At 38.1% G+C, this 18410-nt stretch overlaps 1 protein-coding gene across 2 annotated transcripts in view; it reads left to right on the top strand.

The window, feature by feature from the left end:
• SMC5 (structural maintenance of chromosomes 5) overlaps positions 1-18410 on the top strand; it is a 123578-nt gene that overhangs the window by 35633 nt on the left and 69535 nt on the right. For both annotated transcript variants that reach the window (XM_021713358.1, XM_008060049.2), the window contains exons 6-8: positions 531-671; positions 2272-2433; positions 6448-6519. In XM_021713358.1, coding sequence (XP_021569033.1) covers positions 531-671; positions 2272-2433; positions 6448-6519 — 375 coding nt within the window. The remainder of the gene's footprint in view (positions 1-530; positions 672-2271; positions 2434-6447; positions 6520-18410) is intronic.

Raw genomic sequence — 18410 nt, 5'->3', positions numbered from 1 at the left:
AGCGGCGGCTGAGCTCCTGGTGAAGAGCAGGTTGCCGAAGATGGGAGCTGCAGCCCGTGGGAGAGAGCTAGGGTCTTTATGAGTGTTCTCCTTCACAGAGGGTCTCACAGACCATGCTGCCCCTTCACCATCTTGCTGGAAGTCTCCATCTGTCTCATTTCTAAGTCAGGAGTGTTCATAACATGTTGATAATAGTAATACTACTATTCATTTGTATATCATTTTTATTGCTTTTGATGAGTTTTCACCTGTAAGTGAATTACTTCTATCCTTGAAGTAGATGGAATAGATATTTTCTAATATTTAGACATGCACAGGATCAGAGATGTGACAGAACTTTCTCATACTCACATGACTAATACATTGTAAGAGCCTAGACCAGGACTCCAGTATAAATGTTACTTTCACAGAGTTCTTAAGAACTCCTATGGAATTCTTTACTGTGAAATTTTGCTGTGATTATTTTCATTGTTAAAAGATTTGACCTATTTTTTCAGTCAAACTAATTGTTTAGTATGCATATATTTTAGATATCATGCAAAGAAAAAACTGAATATCTAGAGAAAATGGTTCAGAGGAATGAAAGATATAAACAGGATGTGGAGCGGTTCTATGAACGCAAGCGACATTTAGATTTAATTGAGATGCTTGAAGCAAAAAGACCATGGGTGGTAAGTCTTAATTTTTAGAAGCAAAAATAGATGATTCTTTATGTAGCACTGATGATGTTTTTAAATTAAGTGCCTTTTCATTTTTGCTTTATATATTATACATAGTAACATTTGTCTTTTACTGTTTTATTAGCTGTGTGCTAGTTATTGTATAATAAATAATAATTAAGTTAATGCTCTTAATTCTTCCAGATTTTAGTCCTCAACAGATAGTTCTTTGATTGTTATTTAAGAATTAAATCTTTGCGTACCCTCAGTTATAAGTCACTGAGAATTTACTTGGAGTATGCCACCAATACCGGCTTCAGCTACAGATGTATCTGTTATATGTTAACTATAGTCTTCTACTCATATGTTTCATAATTTTCCTGAGGCTACTGTATTCTTTCTAATCACTGTGTGATGTACATTTTATTGAAGACCAGAATCTGGGTTAAAGACTCAATTCCCTCAATGCATTAATTTATAATAGTTGGATCAAAATAGGTAAGAAAGTTTTATAGGTTAGAATGGAAATAATTATTACATTGAAAAAAATAACATGGCTATATTGGTGTCATTCTTACCTTCTCTTTTCCCTTTATTCTATTCCATAATTTCATATTCTTAAACTTTTTCCTTTCTACAGCTTTCTTAAATTTCATTTTTCTTGTGTCCATTATTACTGTTTCACCCACTTTACCTTTGTCTTTTGAAGTCTTTTTATTTTCCCTAATTTTTTCTAAGATTGATTTCAGTCTTTTTTCATTTTTCTTTTTTGTATTACTCTTATATTTATTCTTTTTTAATTTTTATCTATTCACCCTTTTTGTCATAAAGTGCCACTTATTTTTGTTTAGCAAATATTTATTAGTTTCTGTGATGTAATAAACATCACTTTCCTTAGCTAGCTACATGCTTCTTTTTGTTTTTCTTTAACCCATTCCTTTTGTTCTGTTTTCCTCTTTGTTTTTACCTTTCATAACTGAGGTGCTTTTGCTGTTTTATACATCCCTGTATCCTTTCTTTATTGAGAGATTAGAGGTAAATATCATTTTAGTAACCATTAGGATATAAGTTTCAGAAACTCAAAAGGATGAAAGTCAGATAACATGGCCTAGTAATGAAAATCAATGCTCAGTGAGTATCAAGACTCTTATTAGGCCTTGCTCAGTAGCTCATGCCTGTAATCCCAGCACCTTAGGAAGACCAAGGCAGGGACAGTTGATTCCAGAGTTTGAGAACAGCCTGGGTAACATAGACCTTATCTCTGCAAAAAATAAAAAAAATTAGCCAGGTGTTGTGGCACGTTCTGTAGTCCCAGCTACTTGGGAGGCTGAGGCAGGAGGATCACTTGAACCCAGGAATTGGTGAGGCAACAGAGTAAGATAGATAGATAGATAGATAGACAGATAGATATTCTTATTAAATCATTTTGTTGGTATTTACTATTTCTGAAGTTATCAAAGGGCAAATTTTATATTAATAAACCTGCCAAAGGGACATAAAAGCAATTGTTTGAAAACAGCCGTTTCTTAGATTTGGTTACAACCTGATTCTGGTATATATGTTAGTTTAAGTTAGTAGTGTATTAACTTTTATTTCTTGAATTATTTGCAAGGAGTATGAAAATGTTCGTCAGGAGTATGAAGAAGTAAAACTAGCTCGTGACCAAGTGAAGGAAGAGGTTAGAAAACTTAAAGAAGGGCAGATTCCTTTGACACGTCAAATTGAAGAAAGTGAAAAGCAGCGCCACAATTTGGAGGCTCGAATCAAAGAAAAGGTATTTTGGGGTTTCCTTCTGAATTTTCTGAATTTTATTTTAGCAAATATAGAAATTATTTTTCAGCTGTTTCAAAATTATTTTCTGGGGTTTACTTATAGCTTTCATTTATTCCTTAAATTCTTTTTTTTGTTTTGTTGTGTTTTTGTTTTTGTTTTTTTTTGAGTTGGAGTCTCACTCTGTCATCCAGACTGGAGTGCAGTGACTGGTCCTGGCCACCGCAACCTCGGCCCGCTAGGCTCTGGTGATCCTTCCACCTCAGCCTTCCAAGTAGCTGGAACTACAGGCGCGCGCTACCACGCCCGGCTAATTTTTTGATTTATTGTAGAGATGAGGTCTCACCAAGTTGCTCAGGCGGGTCTCGAGCCCTCAGACTCAAGCAATTCACTCACCTCGGCCTCCCAAGGCGCGGGATTACAGGCTGAGCCACCGAGCCCGGCCTCCTTAAATTCTTTAACCAGAAATTCTACCACCATAGAGCTACTTTATAGGAGTGTTGCTACTTCATAGAAGATCTAAGATATAAAGAGAGGAAAATGAAATGTGATTGTTTTAATTATAAGAGGATTCATGGTAGTAGTCTTGGAAACATTGGCCTCCTCTGCAAATTTATTGTATCTGCTTTGTAATTACACACCTTAAAGGATGGTGATACAGAAAATCTGATGCTTTTCAGAATAAATAATAGAGTAGAATATTCTCTGTATTTTAAAAGTATAACTTAAATTTTTTATGATCATGACCTTTAACCTTTAGGGGGATATCAGGACCATAGATTATTTGAGAATAGTTTAAATTTGTGTTTCTAAAATAATGCAGTATAGGCAAATCCAAAATTTCAGATGTGATTTTGGATATTCACAGATGCACTGAAGTCAAGGCATTGACCCCTACTTAAGAACCTGTGGCATAAATTTTCATTTGTCTCAGATAAGTAGAGTGCTTTGTAATTAGACAAGTGGACTTTTTATGAAATCAGAAAACCATTTTCGGTGTATTTATATCATATACCTTTGATATTTGCCATTGTGCTTGAAGATGGGTGAGAGGAGAAAAGTTTGGAGCTAGCAGAGATTGTTTCATGACATTTATTTTTTATTTATTTATTTTTTTTAGTCAGACTCACTTTGTTGCCCAGGCTGGAGTGCAGTGACATGCTTACAGCTACCATAGCCTCGGCCTGCTGGGCTCAGACAATCTTTCCACCTTAACCTCTCAAGTAGCTGGAACTGTAGGCATGCACCACTATGCCCTGTAATTTTTTTGACTTATTGTAGAGACAAAGTCTTGCCAAGTTACCTAGCTAGTCTCAAATTCCTGGGCTCTGGCAATCCTCTAGCCTCCAGCTCCCAAAGTACTGGGATCACCGACATGAGCCACCATGTCCAACTGGTTTATGAAATTTATTATCGTCTATAAGTATTTTGTTCTGTTTTTTTTTCCAGCACCAAGTTAGATAAACTGTCATACATTTAATCAGTCAACATTACAAATAGGGTTCATGCCATAGACAACCTGGAACACCCAGGTATAAAAGGGGGACCCAACCCCCACCTCTCCTGCTGGTTGGCAGACGAGGGTTTGTCCACAGTGCTTGCTGGTCATGCCTCCTGCTCAGCACGGACTGTGATCTGACGATCACCGACCATGGGCTTCTGGGTCCTAAGTAGACATGGGCTCCTTTCAGGCCTATCCTTGAACTGGCTCTACACCTGCATGGGCGGATGAGGTCTGCAGGGGTGTCTGTGTGCAGATGAAGCACCACGTGAAACAGGTGGCCCAGGGTCAGAGGCCCAGGCACAGGTAAACAGGCTCTATTCTCAGAGGTTCGCGGGGTGAGGGACAGAACAGGAACAGCCCCTGTGTATGTGACACAAAACACTAGTTGTTGTGAGGAACAGAAGAGAAAGGGGGCCAAGAGCCATCAGCCAACTGAGAAAGCCAGGGGTTCAGGTGTAGCACAGGCCGGAGGTGCTGGGTCCTCCCTGGTGTCCTCTGCCAGGCAGTCAGCAGGGCTGAGGCTGAGGGGAGCAGGCAGGCCCCCAGCAGAGCTCAATCTCTGCCTGCCCTCCCCTCCTGGACCCCTACATGGTGGGAGGCACAGAGAACAAGGAAACAGTGAAGGTGAACACAGCAAAGACATCCTTGCTGGACCCAATAGGACTTGGGCCTGGGCAGGAGTCAGGAATCACAAAACCTGTGACACCCACTCCAACAGCTGTTCGGGAGTATGAATATGTCCTCCATGCTGCTGAACTCAACGTGATACACTGCGCGCCAGAGACTGAAGTCCAAGCCTTTGTATCTTCCTTTAGGGAAGAGTTGCCACAGGTGAGGCAGCTGGCAGGGGCTGCATGAGCATCTGGAAGCTGTTCTCTGTCTCGGTGAGGATGGGCAGCCAGGGATGCCACGCTCATCCAAGTACACAGTCTCGTCCCAGATCCACAGGCAGTTTGGGTGCAAGGCTGTCTGCACCCTGAAGAACAGGAGCTCGCCCACAGCGATGCGGGCCATCCCAGAAACGGGAGCAGCGCTCGCAGGGCCACACTCTGATATATACGTATTTTTTAAATGTTATTAAGCACTGATAGCTGTGCAACAAGAATTAAAATGGTTAATAGCATTTTGTGTTCATATAGTTCTTGGTAGTTACTTTTTTCCTACATATGTCTTTTTTTTCCCCTTAACATTACAGGGAGGTGCTAAAGTGTTTTGAACAGGGAATAGGCTTTGGAGTCACACAGATCTGTATTTTAAATCCTCACTCTGCCATTTACTAACTAACTGCCTGACTTTGAGCAAGTTATTTAGTCTCATTGAGCTTAATTCACTCTCCTCATTAGTCAGGTGAGCACAGTAATAGTAATATTTCTCTTACATGGTTAGCATGTGTGATTTAAGCATACATCAGTGTTAGTAGCATCAATAAATTAGTATTCCACTATAGGAAGAAACTACTATCTCCTTGGCATTGGGGATCCATCACAGGTTTGGTAATTTGCTAGGATATCTCACAGCTAAATTTTATTAGAGCAAAAGGTTACAAAGTAATCAGTAAAGGGAAAATGCACATGGGGCAAAGTCCTGGGGAAACCAGGCACAAAGCTTCTGAGGGTCCTCTGCCAGTGAAGTCACAGAACGTGCTTAATTCCTCCGTCATCAAATTGTGACATGTACAAAATGCTGTCTACCAGGGAAGTGTAGTAGAAACTCAGCACCCAAGGTTTTTATGGGGCTTGGGCATCTGGGCATTTGGCAATACATACTAAACTTTTAGAAGCCAAGAAGGAAAGCAGGTGTTCAGATCAGCCACATTGTTTGTACAGACAGGCACAGTGAGCCACTCGTATCAGGAAGAGGTGGAAACACTCCCCAAGTCTAAGTTCCCAGACAACAGCCGAGGGCCAGCCTTGCAAGCAAGGCTTTCAAAGAATAGTAGTCTTAGGCCTGCGGTGGTAATTCTTTTTAGCCCCATTCTTCACTATGCTTGGATTACATATTTTATGTGTTAATGATATGGGATGTGTGTTCATAATATGTTGTTTACTTGTTCTGTGTGTTAATGAAAAATGTCAGGGGGCTAACACACTTAGTATGAGAGAGAATCCTATACTTGAAATAAAACCTGATTTTGGATATTAGTTACCACTTTTAAGCTATGCATACAGGTTACTTGGCCACTTTGAGCTGTCTTTTTTTTCCGTATGTAGAAAAGCAATAATATCTGTCCTGACTATCCTATGGGATTGTTTTTAGGATCAGATGCAATTACACAGAAAAATTAATGTGAAGGGATAAACATATGCATGCATATTGCTGCAACTATTTTTTGATATCAGTAGGAATAACCTCTTATAGATTTTCAAGTAGCTATTGGTATTTTTGGTGATAATTATGAATTTGGTTTGAAATAAATTACGGAAAATTATTGTGAATTAACTCACATAACAATATTTGAATTGGTTTGTATCAGTTTTTAGCTAACTTTTTTTCTCCTCTGGTTTAATTTTACAGGCAACAGATATTAAAGAAACATCTCAAAAATGCAAGCAAAAGCAAGATGTTATAGAAAAGAAAGATAAACAGGTAGGATTTTATACTAAAATTTTTATTACATTCATTTGCCCTAATTTTTGTTTTCAGATCTGGATTGTAGGACAGATTCTTGTTTGGGAATTGTCCAAGATCCTCTTCATTTTCTATTTCTTAATCTGAGGAAAACCAAGACTTGGAAGTGTAGTAGTTGCACTGAGGACAGTTGGGAAAAATTCTTCAGAGCTGTAGTCATAGCTATGCATAATGATCTTTGCAGGGTGACTATAGTTTTTTTAAAATAATGGTAGATTTAGTTATTTTAATAGCAAAAAATAAATTATAGGTGACTGATTCCTTTTTTTTAACACAGAAATAGGCTCTTCTTTTCAAGGAATCAGTGATGACATTTATGTGGAAAATGTACATGTACCTTTATCACATATCCCAATCTCCTCCTACCCGCCCCATACATACACCCTGAGTACATAATGCTACCAAGCTTCACCCGTGAACATTTGCATTGAAATTAATGAGACAGGCCGGGCTCGGTAGCTCAGCCTGTAATCCCAGCGCTTTGGGAGGCCGAGGTGCGTGGATTGCCTGAGCCCACAGGTTCGAGACCCCCCCTGGGCAACTTGGCGAGACCTCATTTCTACAATAAATCAAAAATTTAGCCGGGCGTGGTAGTGCGTGCCTGTAATTCCAGTTACTTGGAAGGCTGAGGTGGAGGGATCCCCAGAGCCCAGCAGGTGGAGGCTGCGGTGGCAGAGTGGCCACTGCACTCCAGTCTGAGTCACAGAGTGAGACTCCAACACACACACACACACACACACACACACACACACACACACAAGAAAGAAATTAATGAGACAAAGTATAAACTATGGAATTTTTCATCTTGATTGCATTTTTATTGTTGAATTTTAATCTGCTTTAATGTAATCTTGGCTTATAGCTCTAATTTCTAGAAATGAAGACAGTTAAATTGTAAAACTCTAGCTGATTACAAGCAATTTATTGCTAAGGAAAAATCTATTTTACTTAAATTTTAGTTTAAACTTAACCAGAAAAAATTTAAAACTTGAGGGAGAGAGACTTCTTTCAAAAAGATGAACTTCAGAAAACATCTATGTGATGAAATTCTCAGGGGGATTTCATGATGGAACTTGTCCTTGTGTCTGTTTCCTTGATATATCCTCAGTTTTCTCTTGTAACTCCTGAATTGAATTTTGTCATTTATAAGTCATTTTTTTGTTGTTGTTGAGTTGGAGTCTCACTCCATTGCCCAGACTGGAGTGCAGTGACACACATGTTCACAGCCATCCCAGCGTTGACCTGCTGGGCTCCAGGTGATCCTTCCTCCTCAGCCTTCCAAATAAGCTGGAACTATAGGCGCGTGCTACCATGCCTAGCTAATTTTTTGATTTATAGAGATGAGTTCTTGCCAGTTGCCCAGGCTGTGTCTCAAACCTGTGGGCTCAGGCAGTCCTCTCACCTCGGCCTCCCAAAGTGCTGGGATTACTGACTTGAGCCACTGCACCTGGCTCTAGAAGTCATATTTCTTAATTTCTCAGAGCTTTTTCCTGTTCTCTAATTAATACTAATTTATTATATCCTTTTGTTTTGATATATATAGTGTCTTCTCAGATCTTTCTTAGAATACACATTAAATGTTTTTTGAAGTTTTTTTCTATTATCTTTTCATTTTTATTTTTGTAGAGACAGGGTTTCGCTGTGTTGCTGGTCTTGAACTCCTGGCATCAAGGGATTCTCCCAAAGTGCTGGGATTATGGGCATGTCCTGTTTCTGTTATCTTTTTTCTTGGCATTTTGTTTTTTGTTTTCTTACTGGTTTCTTGTTTTTTTTTCTGGAATCTTTTCTTGTTTGTCTGGAGGTCTTTGGTTGTGTTTATGGTTAAGAGAAAGGCATTAAAAGGCTGATTATAAATTCTTTGTTTATATGTGGTGCTTGATGAAAAATTATTTTAGAAGATTAAATAAGAAAGTGGGCTCTTTTGTTAATGAATACCCAAATATATGGGGGTTTTTATTCTCCCAGACCATTCATAGACTACATTTTGAATTACCTGCCTTAGGGGTACATTTGTAACTTCAAGCATTCCTGGTGGTTGAAGCATTATGTTAATCTCCTAGTTACCAGCATCACCCTTCTCTTTTTCCTTCCTTCCTTCCTCCCTTCCTCCCTCCCTGATTTATTGTAGAGACGTGTTCTCGCTATGTTGCCCAGTTGGTCTCAAACTCCTGGGCTCAGACAATCTCTTGCCTTGGCCTCCCAAAGTGCTGGGATTACAAACGTGAACCACTGTGCTCAGCCTGTGTCAGCACTTTTTCTGTACCTTCATTTCTCAGTCCTAAGCTTCTCATTTAATTTCTTTAATGATAAACTGCAGATGTTCATGGAAAAAGCTTGGTAATGTTTATGTGATTAGGGTGTATGTATGGAGTGGGATAAGAGGAGATTAGGATAAGAAGTAGAGTTAAGAGTAATTCTATTCTGTGTGACATCTTTAATACTAGGCGTTTTCTAGTCCTAAGAATCTCTGGAGTTTTTTTTAGTTAGTTTTTATTTTTTGGAGGGAAGAATCAGCACTTCACTTGTCCCTTTTTTTTTTCCTCACTCTTATACACTGTGGTTCTTATAATAGTCTGCTAAATTAATTATTGGTGTCTTTTCATCTTCTAAATATTTATTAAACTTTCCAGTTACTAGCATATCCTCCCTTATTCCTATTGTCCTCGTAGGATTGAACCCCTTTTACTTTATTTCTATTATTTTGTTAGGGTTTAGACAGGAAAAGGCATAAAGACTCATCTTAGCTGCCCAAACTGGGAAACAAGATTGATAGATTGCCTAATGTTGAACTGTCCCTGCATTCCTGTCATAAATTGTTCTTGGTATTCTAATATATTGCTGGGTTCCATTGAAAATGTTGTATTTAGTATTTTTTGAGTCATACTGATTTGGCCTGTAATTTTTTTATTCTGTTGTTAACTGGTTTTGTTTTCAGGTTTATGCTGACCTGGTAAATAATTTAATACTCCTTGGATCAGTTTTGAGTGTTTCTGTTCTTTTTCTATCACTGATATTTGTCTATCCATTTTCCTCCTTATCATATTTGCCAGGGTTTGTCACTTTTATAAGTATTTTCAAATCATTTTCATTAAAAAAATTAACCTTATTTTTGAACTGTTTAATAATTTCTGTCTTAACTGTCTTCGTTTTTTTTTTTTTCCCTGAATTCTTTGGATTTTCTTTTTTTACATTCTTGAATTTAAAATTTAGTTCTTTTATTTTAAACCTTTCTTAATTTTAAATAAATACATTTTAGGGTATAAAATTTTTTTCTGACTACATCGCACACATGTTGATAGCATGTTTCTTTTCTTTTTTCAATTTAAGATTTATAATTTTCATTTAAACATTTTTCACTCATTTAAGGTTACTTAGGAGTTCTTATACTGATCTTTAAGTTCTTTGAAAATGTAGTTATACTTGCATGGCTTTATGGTCAATAAATGTGGCTTTTATGACTTTCTTAGAATTTTTGAGTCTTCTTTTGGACTTACATTGTATATTTACTTTTTATTTTAAAGATGTGGGACACAATTCAGGGTTAGGTATACAAATGTTCATTATGCAGGTACCCTTGTTGATGAGGTGTGCTCCCCCTCCCGCAGCAGACCCATTACTGCCAATCCCATCTCCCCCCCAGCAGTTTCTCTCTACTGCCAATTCTTTTTTTTATAGTATTATGATAATTCTTCAAGGTCCACTTATGAGTTAGAACATGATACTCAATTCTTTGTTTCTATGATAAATCACTCAGTATTATAGACTCTAAGTCCATCCACATTACTGTGAAGTTCATAATTTTGTCCTTCTTTATGACTGCGTAATATTCCATAGTATATATGTACCACATTTTTTTAATCCAGTCTTCTTTCGATGGGCAGCACCTTGGGTCCATGTTTTTGCTATTGTGAACAATGCTGCAATAAATATACATGTGCAGGTATCTTTTTCGTAGAGAGATTTGAGTTCTTCCAGGTATATTCCCAGTAGGGGGATTGCAGGGTTGTATGGAAAGTCAATTTTTTAGGTCTTTTAGGAATCACCAAACTGTTTTCCACAGAGGTTGTATTAGTTTACACTCCCAACAAAAGTGTAGAAGTGTTCTCTTTTCCCTGCATCCTCTGTTGTTTTTTATTATTGATGATGGCCATCCTGACTGGAGTTAGGTGTATCTCAGTGTAGTTTGAATTTGCATTTGTTTGATGACTAGTGAGGCTGAGCATTTTTTCAGGTATCTGTTGGCTGCTCATATGTTTTCTTTTGAGAAGTGTCTTCATATCTTTTGCCCACTTTGTAATGGGACTGTTTTTTCTTTTTGGCATGTTTGAGTTTCTTGTAGATCCTAGATGTTAGGCCTTTGTCAGACATACAGTTGGCAAGTATTTTTCCCAGTGTGTGGGCTGTCTCCCTGTTTTCTTGATGGTTTCTTTGACTTTACAGAAGCTTGTCAGTTGATGAGGTCCCACTTGTTTATATTATCTCTTACGGCATGGGCACTTGGGGTTTTGATCAGGAATTGGTTGCCAGTTCCAATTCCATAAGGGTGTCTCCTGCATTTTCTAAGGTTCTTATAGTTTGAGGTTTTACGTTTAGGTCTTTAATCCCTTTAGAGTTGATTTTTGTGTATGGTGATAGGTAGGGGTCTTGTTTTAATCTTCTGCACGTGGTCAGCCAGTTCTCCCAACACCATTTACTGAATAGGTTTTCCTCTCCCCAGGGGTTGGTGGTGGAGGCTTTGTCGACGATGAGTTAGTTGAGAAATTGAGGTTTTGCTTCTGGAATCTCTATCGTGTTCCATTGGTCTATATTCCTGTTCTTGTGCCAATACCAGGCTGTTTTGATTATTGTAGCTTTATAATAAAGGTTAAAGTCTGGGAGTATGATACCTCCACTTTGTTTTTGTTTTTGTTTTTATTTTTTTGCTGAGGATTGTTTTGGCTATTTGTGGTCATTTATATTTCCATATGAATTCCCGTATTGTCATTTCCAGGTCTGGGAAGAGTGCTGCTGGTAATTTAATGGGTATTGCATTAAAACTCTAGATTGCCTTGGGTAGGATGGACATCTTATCAATGTTGATTCTTCCAGTCCATGAGCATGGAATATTTTTCCATTTGTTTGTGTCATCTTTATTTCATTTTTTTTTGGTGACTGTTGTGAATGGGATTATGCTTTTTATGTGGGTTTCTGATTGGTTATTGTTGGTGTATAGCAACAAGACTGTCTTTTGCACATTTATTTTATATCCTAAGACTTTGCTAAAGTCCTTTATCAGTGCAAGGAGGTTTTTGACAGACTCTCTTGGGTTTACAAGGTGTAGAATCATATCTGCAAAGAGGGATAACTTAACTTCTTTTCCTATTTGGATATCCCTGATCTCCTTCTCTTGTCTGATTGCTCTAGCAAGGACTTCCAAAACTATGTTGAAGAGGAGGGGTGAGAGAAGGCATCCCTGTCTTGCTCAGGCTTTCAGGGGAAATGATTCCAGTTTGTGTCTGTTTAGCAGTATGCTGGCTGTAGGTTTCTCATAGATGGCTCTTACTATTTCGTGTTTGTGTCTATGCTTAGGTGTTCGAGGGTTTTTATCAAGAAGAGGTGCTGGATATTATCAAAGACTTTTTCTGTATCTAATGGTAGGATCATGTGGTTTTTGTTTCACATCTGCTGATATATTTAATTACATTTATGAACTTGCAGATGTTGAACCAGTCGTGCATCATGGGGATGAAGCCTACTTGGTTGTGTTGGATGATTTTTGAGATGTGTTGTTGGCTTCGGTTTGCTAGGATCTTGTTGAGAATTTTAGCACCTATGTTCATCAAGGATGTTGACCTGTAGTTCTCTTTCCTTATTGGATCTTTATTGGTTTGGGTATCAATGTGATGTTAGCATCATAAAATGATTTGGAGAGAGTTCCATCTTTCTCAGTTGCCTGGAATACTTTAAGTAGGATTGGTATCAATTCCTTCTTGTATGTTTTGTAGAATTCTGCTGGAAAGCCATCTGGTCCAGGGCTTATTTTTGTAGGTTATTGTTATTTGTCTATTTAGAATCTCGATTTCTTCTTGTTTCAACCTGGGGAAGTTGTATGATGTCAGAAGGTTCTCCATTTCATTTAGGTTTTTCAAGTTTGTTTCCATACAAGTGTACATTGTAGTCTCTGATAATGTTTGTCTTTGGGGTCACTTGTGACTTGATCTTTTATATTTCTGGTTGTGTTTATTTGGGTTCTTTCTCTGTTTTTCTTTGCCAGTCTAGCTAGAGGACCATCAATCTTGTTTATCCTTTCAAAGTACCAGCTTTTAGTTTTGGGTTTTTTTTTTTATTATTACATTTTTGACTTCTGTGTCACAAATGTGAACTTTTATTTTGGTCATCTGAATTCTTTTGCAGAAGTTAGGGTTTTGGTGGTCTTTCTTTTCTGGCTTTGTTAGGTGATTTGTTAGGCTGTTAACTTGTGATCCTTCCATTTTCTTCATGTGTGTTCATAGAGATATGACTTCCACTCTAAATACTGCTTTCATGGCATCCCAGAGGTTTTGGTAAGATGTTTCTTCATGTTCCTTTGTTTCCAGGTATCTTCTAATCTCTGTTTTGATTTCCATGTTGACCCAGGAGTTGTTTGGCATCGTGCTGTTTAGTGTCCATGTCTTTGTGGGTTTTGGGGGAACTTTGTTGGTGTTGATATTTATTTTTATTCCAGTGTGGTCTGAGATTGTGCGTGGCAGTATTTCAATCTTATGGAATTTCTTTATGCTTGACTTAGGGTTGAGAATGTGGTTGATCTTAGAGTATGTTCCATGTGGTGATGAGTAGAATGTATATTCCGTGGTTGTTGGGTGTGGAGTGTTGTGCAGAAATCAGTTAAGTCTATTTGGTCAAGTATCACGTTGAGGTTCCCGATCTCCCTGTTGATTTTTTTTGTCTTAATGATCTGTCTAGGGTTGTGAGTGGGGTATTTAAGTGCCCAGCTGTGATAGTGTTATAATATCTTTTTAAGTTTACCAAGATACTGCCTTATGAAAGTTGGTGCTCTTAGGTTGGTTGCATATATGTTTAAGATAAATATTTCTTGTTGGGTTGAACCTTTTATCATTATGTAGTGACCTTCTGTATCTTTTTAAATTTTTGATAGCTTAAAGGTTATTTTCTCTGATATTAAGTCCCAACTCCTGCTTTCTTTTGTGTTTCATTTGCCTGAAGTTTTGTTTCCCATCCTCTTAACTTTGAGTCTGTGAGTGTCCTTTTTGGTGTGATGAGTCTCTTGGAGATAATATATTGTTGCCTCATGATATTTTATCCATTTTGCCATTCTGTGTCTTTTCAGTGGTACGTTTAGTTCATTCACAGGCTAATTATTGAGATGTGAGACTTTATTTCTGTCATGTGGTTCTTATAGTTTGTTGTTGTTGCTGCTGTTTGTTGTCTTTTGATTTTTGAGTTGATTCATGTGTATTTTCAATCTTTTTCCTGCATTCTTGTGAAGGTCATTGTCATTCTTTGTTTTCTTTCTTCTGTGTTTAATACTTTCTTAAGTTTCTTGTAGAGCTGGCCTGGAGGCAGTGTAAGATCTTAGGGATTGAATGTCTGGTAAGGATTTTGATTCTCCAACACTGATGAAGCTTAGCTTAGCTGGGTAAGTAATTTTTGGTTGAAATTGTTTATCTTTGAGAATTTTGAATATTGAGCTCCAAGTTCTCCTGAACCGGAATTGTTTTTTGTAGATAAGTCTGCTGCTATTCTAATTGGTCTTCCCCAGTGGGTGGTCTGACCTTTTTCTCTTGCTGTCTTTAAGGTCTTTCCTTTTATACCTAGTTTGTATAGGCAACCTACAGTTTGTCTAGGAGTTGGTCTTCTCATTTGTTGTCTTGCTTGGGTTCTCTGAGTCTCTTGTGTTTGAATCATCGCATCTCTAATGAGATGAGGGAAGTTTTCTTGGATAATTTCATGGAATGTTTGTTCCAAGGTGGTCTCTGTTTCTCTGCCTCAGGAATTTCAGTTAATCTTAGGTTCGGCCTCTTGAACTGATGACTCATCTCTTGAAGATTTTGTTCTGTCTTTTTAAGGTTCTTTTCTGTTTTTAACAGTTTGGGTTAATTCTGTATTTTCGTCCTCAAGCTCTGAGATTCTTTCTTCTGCTTAGTTAATTTTGCTCTCTGTGTTTATCTTTTTGTTATGTCTTTCATTCACTGTATTCTTTATTGCTGTTATATCAGTTATCAACTCCTTCATTCTTTCCTCTTGTCTCGCCTTATATTTATTCTCTTTATTAATATCTTGATATCTGGGTTTGTAATTTGAGACTAGTCATTCTAGGGGCTCTTCATTGTTTGAGTTCCGACATCTGTATTCTCAATGACTGACCTCCCAGGGGTCTGTGTGAGACCCATGTTCTTCCTTTGGTTTTTCTTCATTTGTGTAGATTTTCCTCCCCCCATTTTGTTTACGTCTTCTTTAATTCTGTTGTTCAAGGATCAGGGGTTAGCTTTGTTCAATCTGCTATTCTTCCTTATGTTGATCCTCTAGCATTTTTCAATTCTGAACTGGACTGTGGGTGAGGGGCTGTACCTTTTTGCAGTTTTGAGATTTAATTGAAGGGAGAGCTGTGATTCATAAACTAATATTGCAGATCCTAGTATTGTCTGACAGGTGTGTGGGTCCACTTCCCGTTGCCTTACAATCTGTTTATACAGTGGGGGTATAGGTTTGTCCCCTGAAAGCAGTATGAGGTAAGAAAAAGGAAAAGAATGAAAAAAGGAAGGAGGATGAGAGCAACATCTCCATGAGAGAAGAGGGAAAACCAACAGGTGTACCAACTAACAAATGAAAACAAACACAAAGACAGAAAAGATTAATAAAACAAAAACATGCAAATAATCATACAGACACCCAAACAGACAAAAATCACCCTATTGATGTTCTCTCCCTCAAAATACCGATGCAGAAACAGGGAGTCTTAAAAAATCAGCAATAAAATAACAAAAACAATGCAAGTATAAGAACGTAATCAAAAACAGAAAGAAGAAGAAAAGAAAAAAAACTAAGACAAAAAAACAAAATTCGCTTTGAAGTTCCTGTAAATTCAACTTCTTTTCAGCTCTGGTGTCTAGCCTCTCTCTTCTATTCTCAGCACAGGCTGAAAGGGTTGCTCTCAGCGTGGGTCTGAGGGTGGATCAGATCTGGATCCCCTCGGTTTGCTGCTGCTGTTATCAAGAATTCCATTCAGATCTGATGTGTCTGTGCCTGTTCCAGCATGGGAGAGGGGTGCCTGTCTCTCCCTGTTTGATGGGATAACCTCTAGGTGTCCCTGGTTGCAGGCTGGGTGGAGCTGGGTGGGGCAATGCAGGTCTCTGCCTGGTTCCAGGACAGAGAAAATGGTGTTTCCTCACTGGTGGTGGGGCTCCTCTCCAGCTCTCCCCAGCCTACTCTCTCAGCAGATTTGGAGCTCCTTCCACTCTGCTGTTATAGGTAATGGTGTTGGCTGGGTGCCTGGTGGTGAGTATCAGCTGTATTCCACCGCCTTTACTCAAGAGACCCCCCGAGAACAGCAGACGATCCTGCATGCCAGCAGCTCCAATCTTAGGGTAGTTGAGTGTTGCAGTCACCTCTGAAGAAGAGCCCTGGGTACATGAACTAGAGTCTCTCCTCAAATGGACTTTCACTTACCCACTCACCACCGACACACACCCACTCACTCAGAGAGTCGTTATGGACACTTACTTTTGTAGAGACATTCACAGCCTGACCTGTCCCATCGCCATCTTGCCAGAAATCCCATGTTTTTTTTTTAATTGACTTAATTTATTTTTCAGATGTCAGTATCTCCTCCTATGAGTGTAGATTTGTTTATTTTTCCTTGTTCATATAGTTTTTCATTTGCCCATGGAATACAAACATCACACAATGGTTGACTGGTCACACTTCACATTTGCCAGTTCTTGGATTGGTTGATGTGAATCATCATGGATTAAAACATTTAAATGGGCTTCATCAAAGTCTGATGGTCTTCCTGAACATGGAGAATCTCTCAGACCAAAGTGGCCCTCTTTGAAACAACAAAATCATTTTATTGCCGTTCTTTCCTCAATAGCTTTCTCCTTGTACATGGCACAGATGTTTCCAACTGCCTTCTCTGCCTTTACTCCTCTGTTAAACAGAATATGTCAGAAGTGTTCAGTTTTCTTTTCCACTTGATATTCCATCCTCTTTATTCCACAGATAAGAATACTTTTTTTCAGATCTGCAAAGTTCAAGGCATATTCACAAGCACAACTTTGTCACTCCAAATGACAAACAATAAACTCCCCACACTGCAGTGTTGTCATGCTGAAAACAAATGCCAGGAATTTATGCATCAACCCAATTATATTATTTTTTGCTTCTTAAAACACTTTATTATTTTCGTATTTTTGCATCATGTTTTGATTTATCTGCTGTAAATATATGCTGGGTTTTGTTTTAAAATGTTTTTCAATTTGGTGTGAAACTCTTTATGTAAAGGAGTTTAAGCAGTTCACATTTACTTTTTGTTTCCTTCTGCTCTTATTTTTTACTTTGCGTTGCTATTAGCCAAGGCTTTCTTACTCTATTTTTTTTCTGTAGGTTGAGACTTATATATATTCTAATCCTATTCTAGTGATTAGTCTTAAAGTTTAAATAACATGTTTCTAATAAAAGAGTTCGTCAGTATTTTTATTCTTCCACCTAATTAAGATAAAACATTTTAGCTGACTTTGGTTTTCTCTTTCTCCACTTCCATGTCAGCATCATCAGAAATTTGAGTTGTCAGCTATTAAAAATGCTGTTTTTACTCTCCGTATGTACACATTGAGTACTCTAATACAGAATCTACAACATGCCAAAATCTGAAACTTTTTTTAGTCCTCACATCATGCTCAATGGCAATGCTCTTTGGAGAATTTCATATTTCTGAATTAGGGATGCTGACCCTGTAAATATAATGCAAATATTCCAAAATCCAGAATTTGAAAAACTTCTGGTCTCAGAAATTATGAATAAAGAGTACTCAACCTGTATTTACATTTAATAATATGAAATGCTTTGTTGGTTTATTTGATCATGTTGCTTCCTGTTTTTTTAGTCAGGGTCTCACTCTGTCACCCAGGGTGAAGTGCAGTGGCACAATCACAGTTCAATGTAACCTTGACCATCTGGACTCAGACAGTCTTTCCACCTCAGCCTCCCAAGTAGCTGAGACTACGGTGCCTACTACCACCCCTGTATAATTTTTCTTTATTTTTTGTAGAGATGAGGTCCTGCTCTGTTGCCCAGGCTGGTCTTGACCTCCTAGACTCAAGCAGTACTCCTGCTCTGGCCTCCCACAGTGCTGGGATTACAGGCAGGAGCTGCTGTGCTCAACAGGTTGCCTCTTATATATACTTCCTCTGACTCTTTTGAGGAGATAGGGTTTCTTTTTTGTTTGTTTTCTTTGCTAAATTTTAGCCTGTAGATCTTTCAGAGAGTCTCTTTAGGTGATGAACTTTCTGAGTGCTTGTATGTCTGAAAATATCTTTTTTATACTCACTTTGGAATATTAATATTAATATGACTGGATAGTGATCAGCCCTTTGACAGTCTTTCTTCAGTGTCCTCTTGGGTCCAACATTGCTTCTGAGAAGTAGCCGATGTAAGAATTGGGTAGAGATTGAATTGGATAGGGCATTGAAGAAAAAAGAAAAAAAATGAATTTAGCCTAAATGTAGCCTTTGGAAATTTTTAAGCTAGGGAGAAACAGTATTTTATTTATTTTTTAAAGCAGTGTGGACTGCCTTATGGAGAATGAGCATTATGGGGCAATAATGAATGCAGGGAAGTCAGTTAGGAGGCTA

The sequence above is a fragment of the Carlito syrichta genome, unplaced genomic scaffold (assembly GCF_000164805.1).
Source record: "Carlito syrichta isolate Samal-C Ts95f unplaced genomic scaffold, Tarsius_syrichta-2.0.1 Scaffold304493, whole genome shotgun sequence".
Lineage (NCBI taxonomy): Eukaryota > Metazoa > Chordata > Mammalia > Primates > Tarsiidae > Carlito > Carlito syrichta.
Note: the sequence above shows the minus strand (reverse complement) of the source record. Positions and strands in the feature narration are given on the sequence as shown.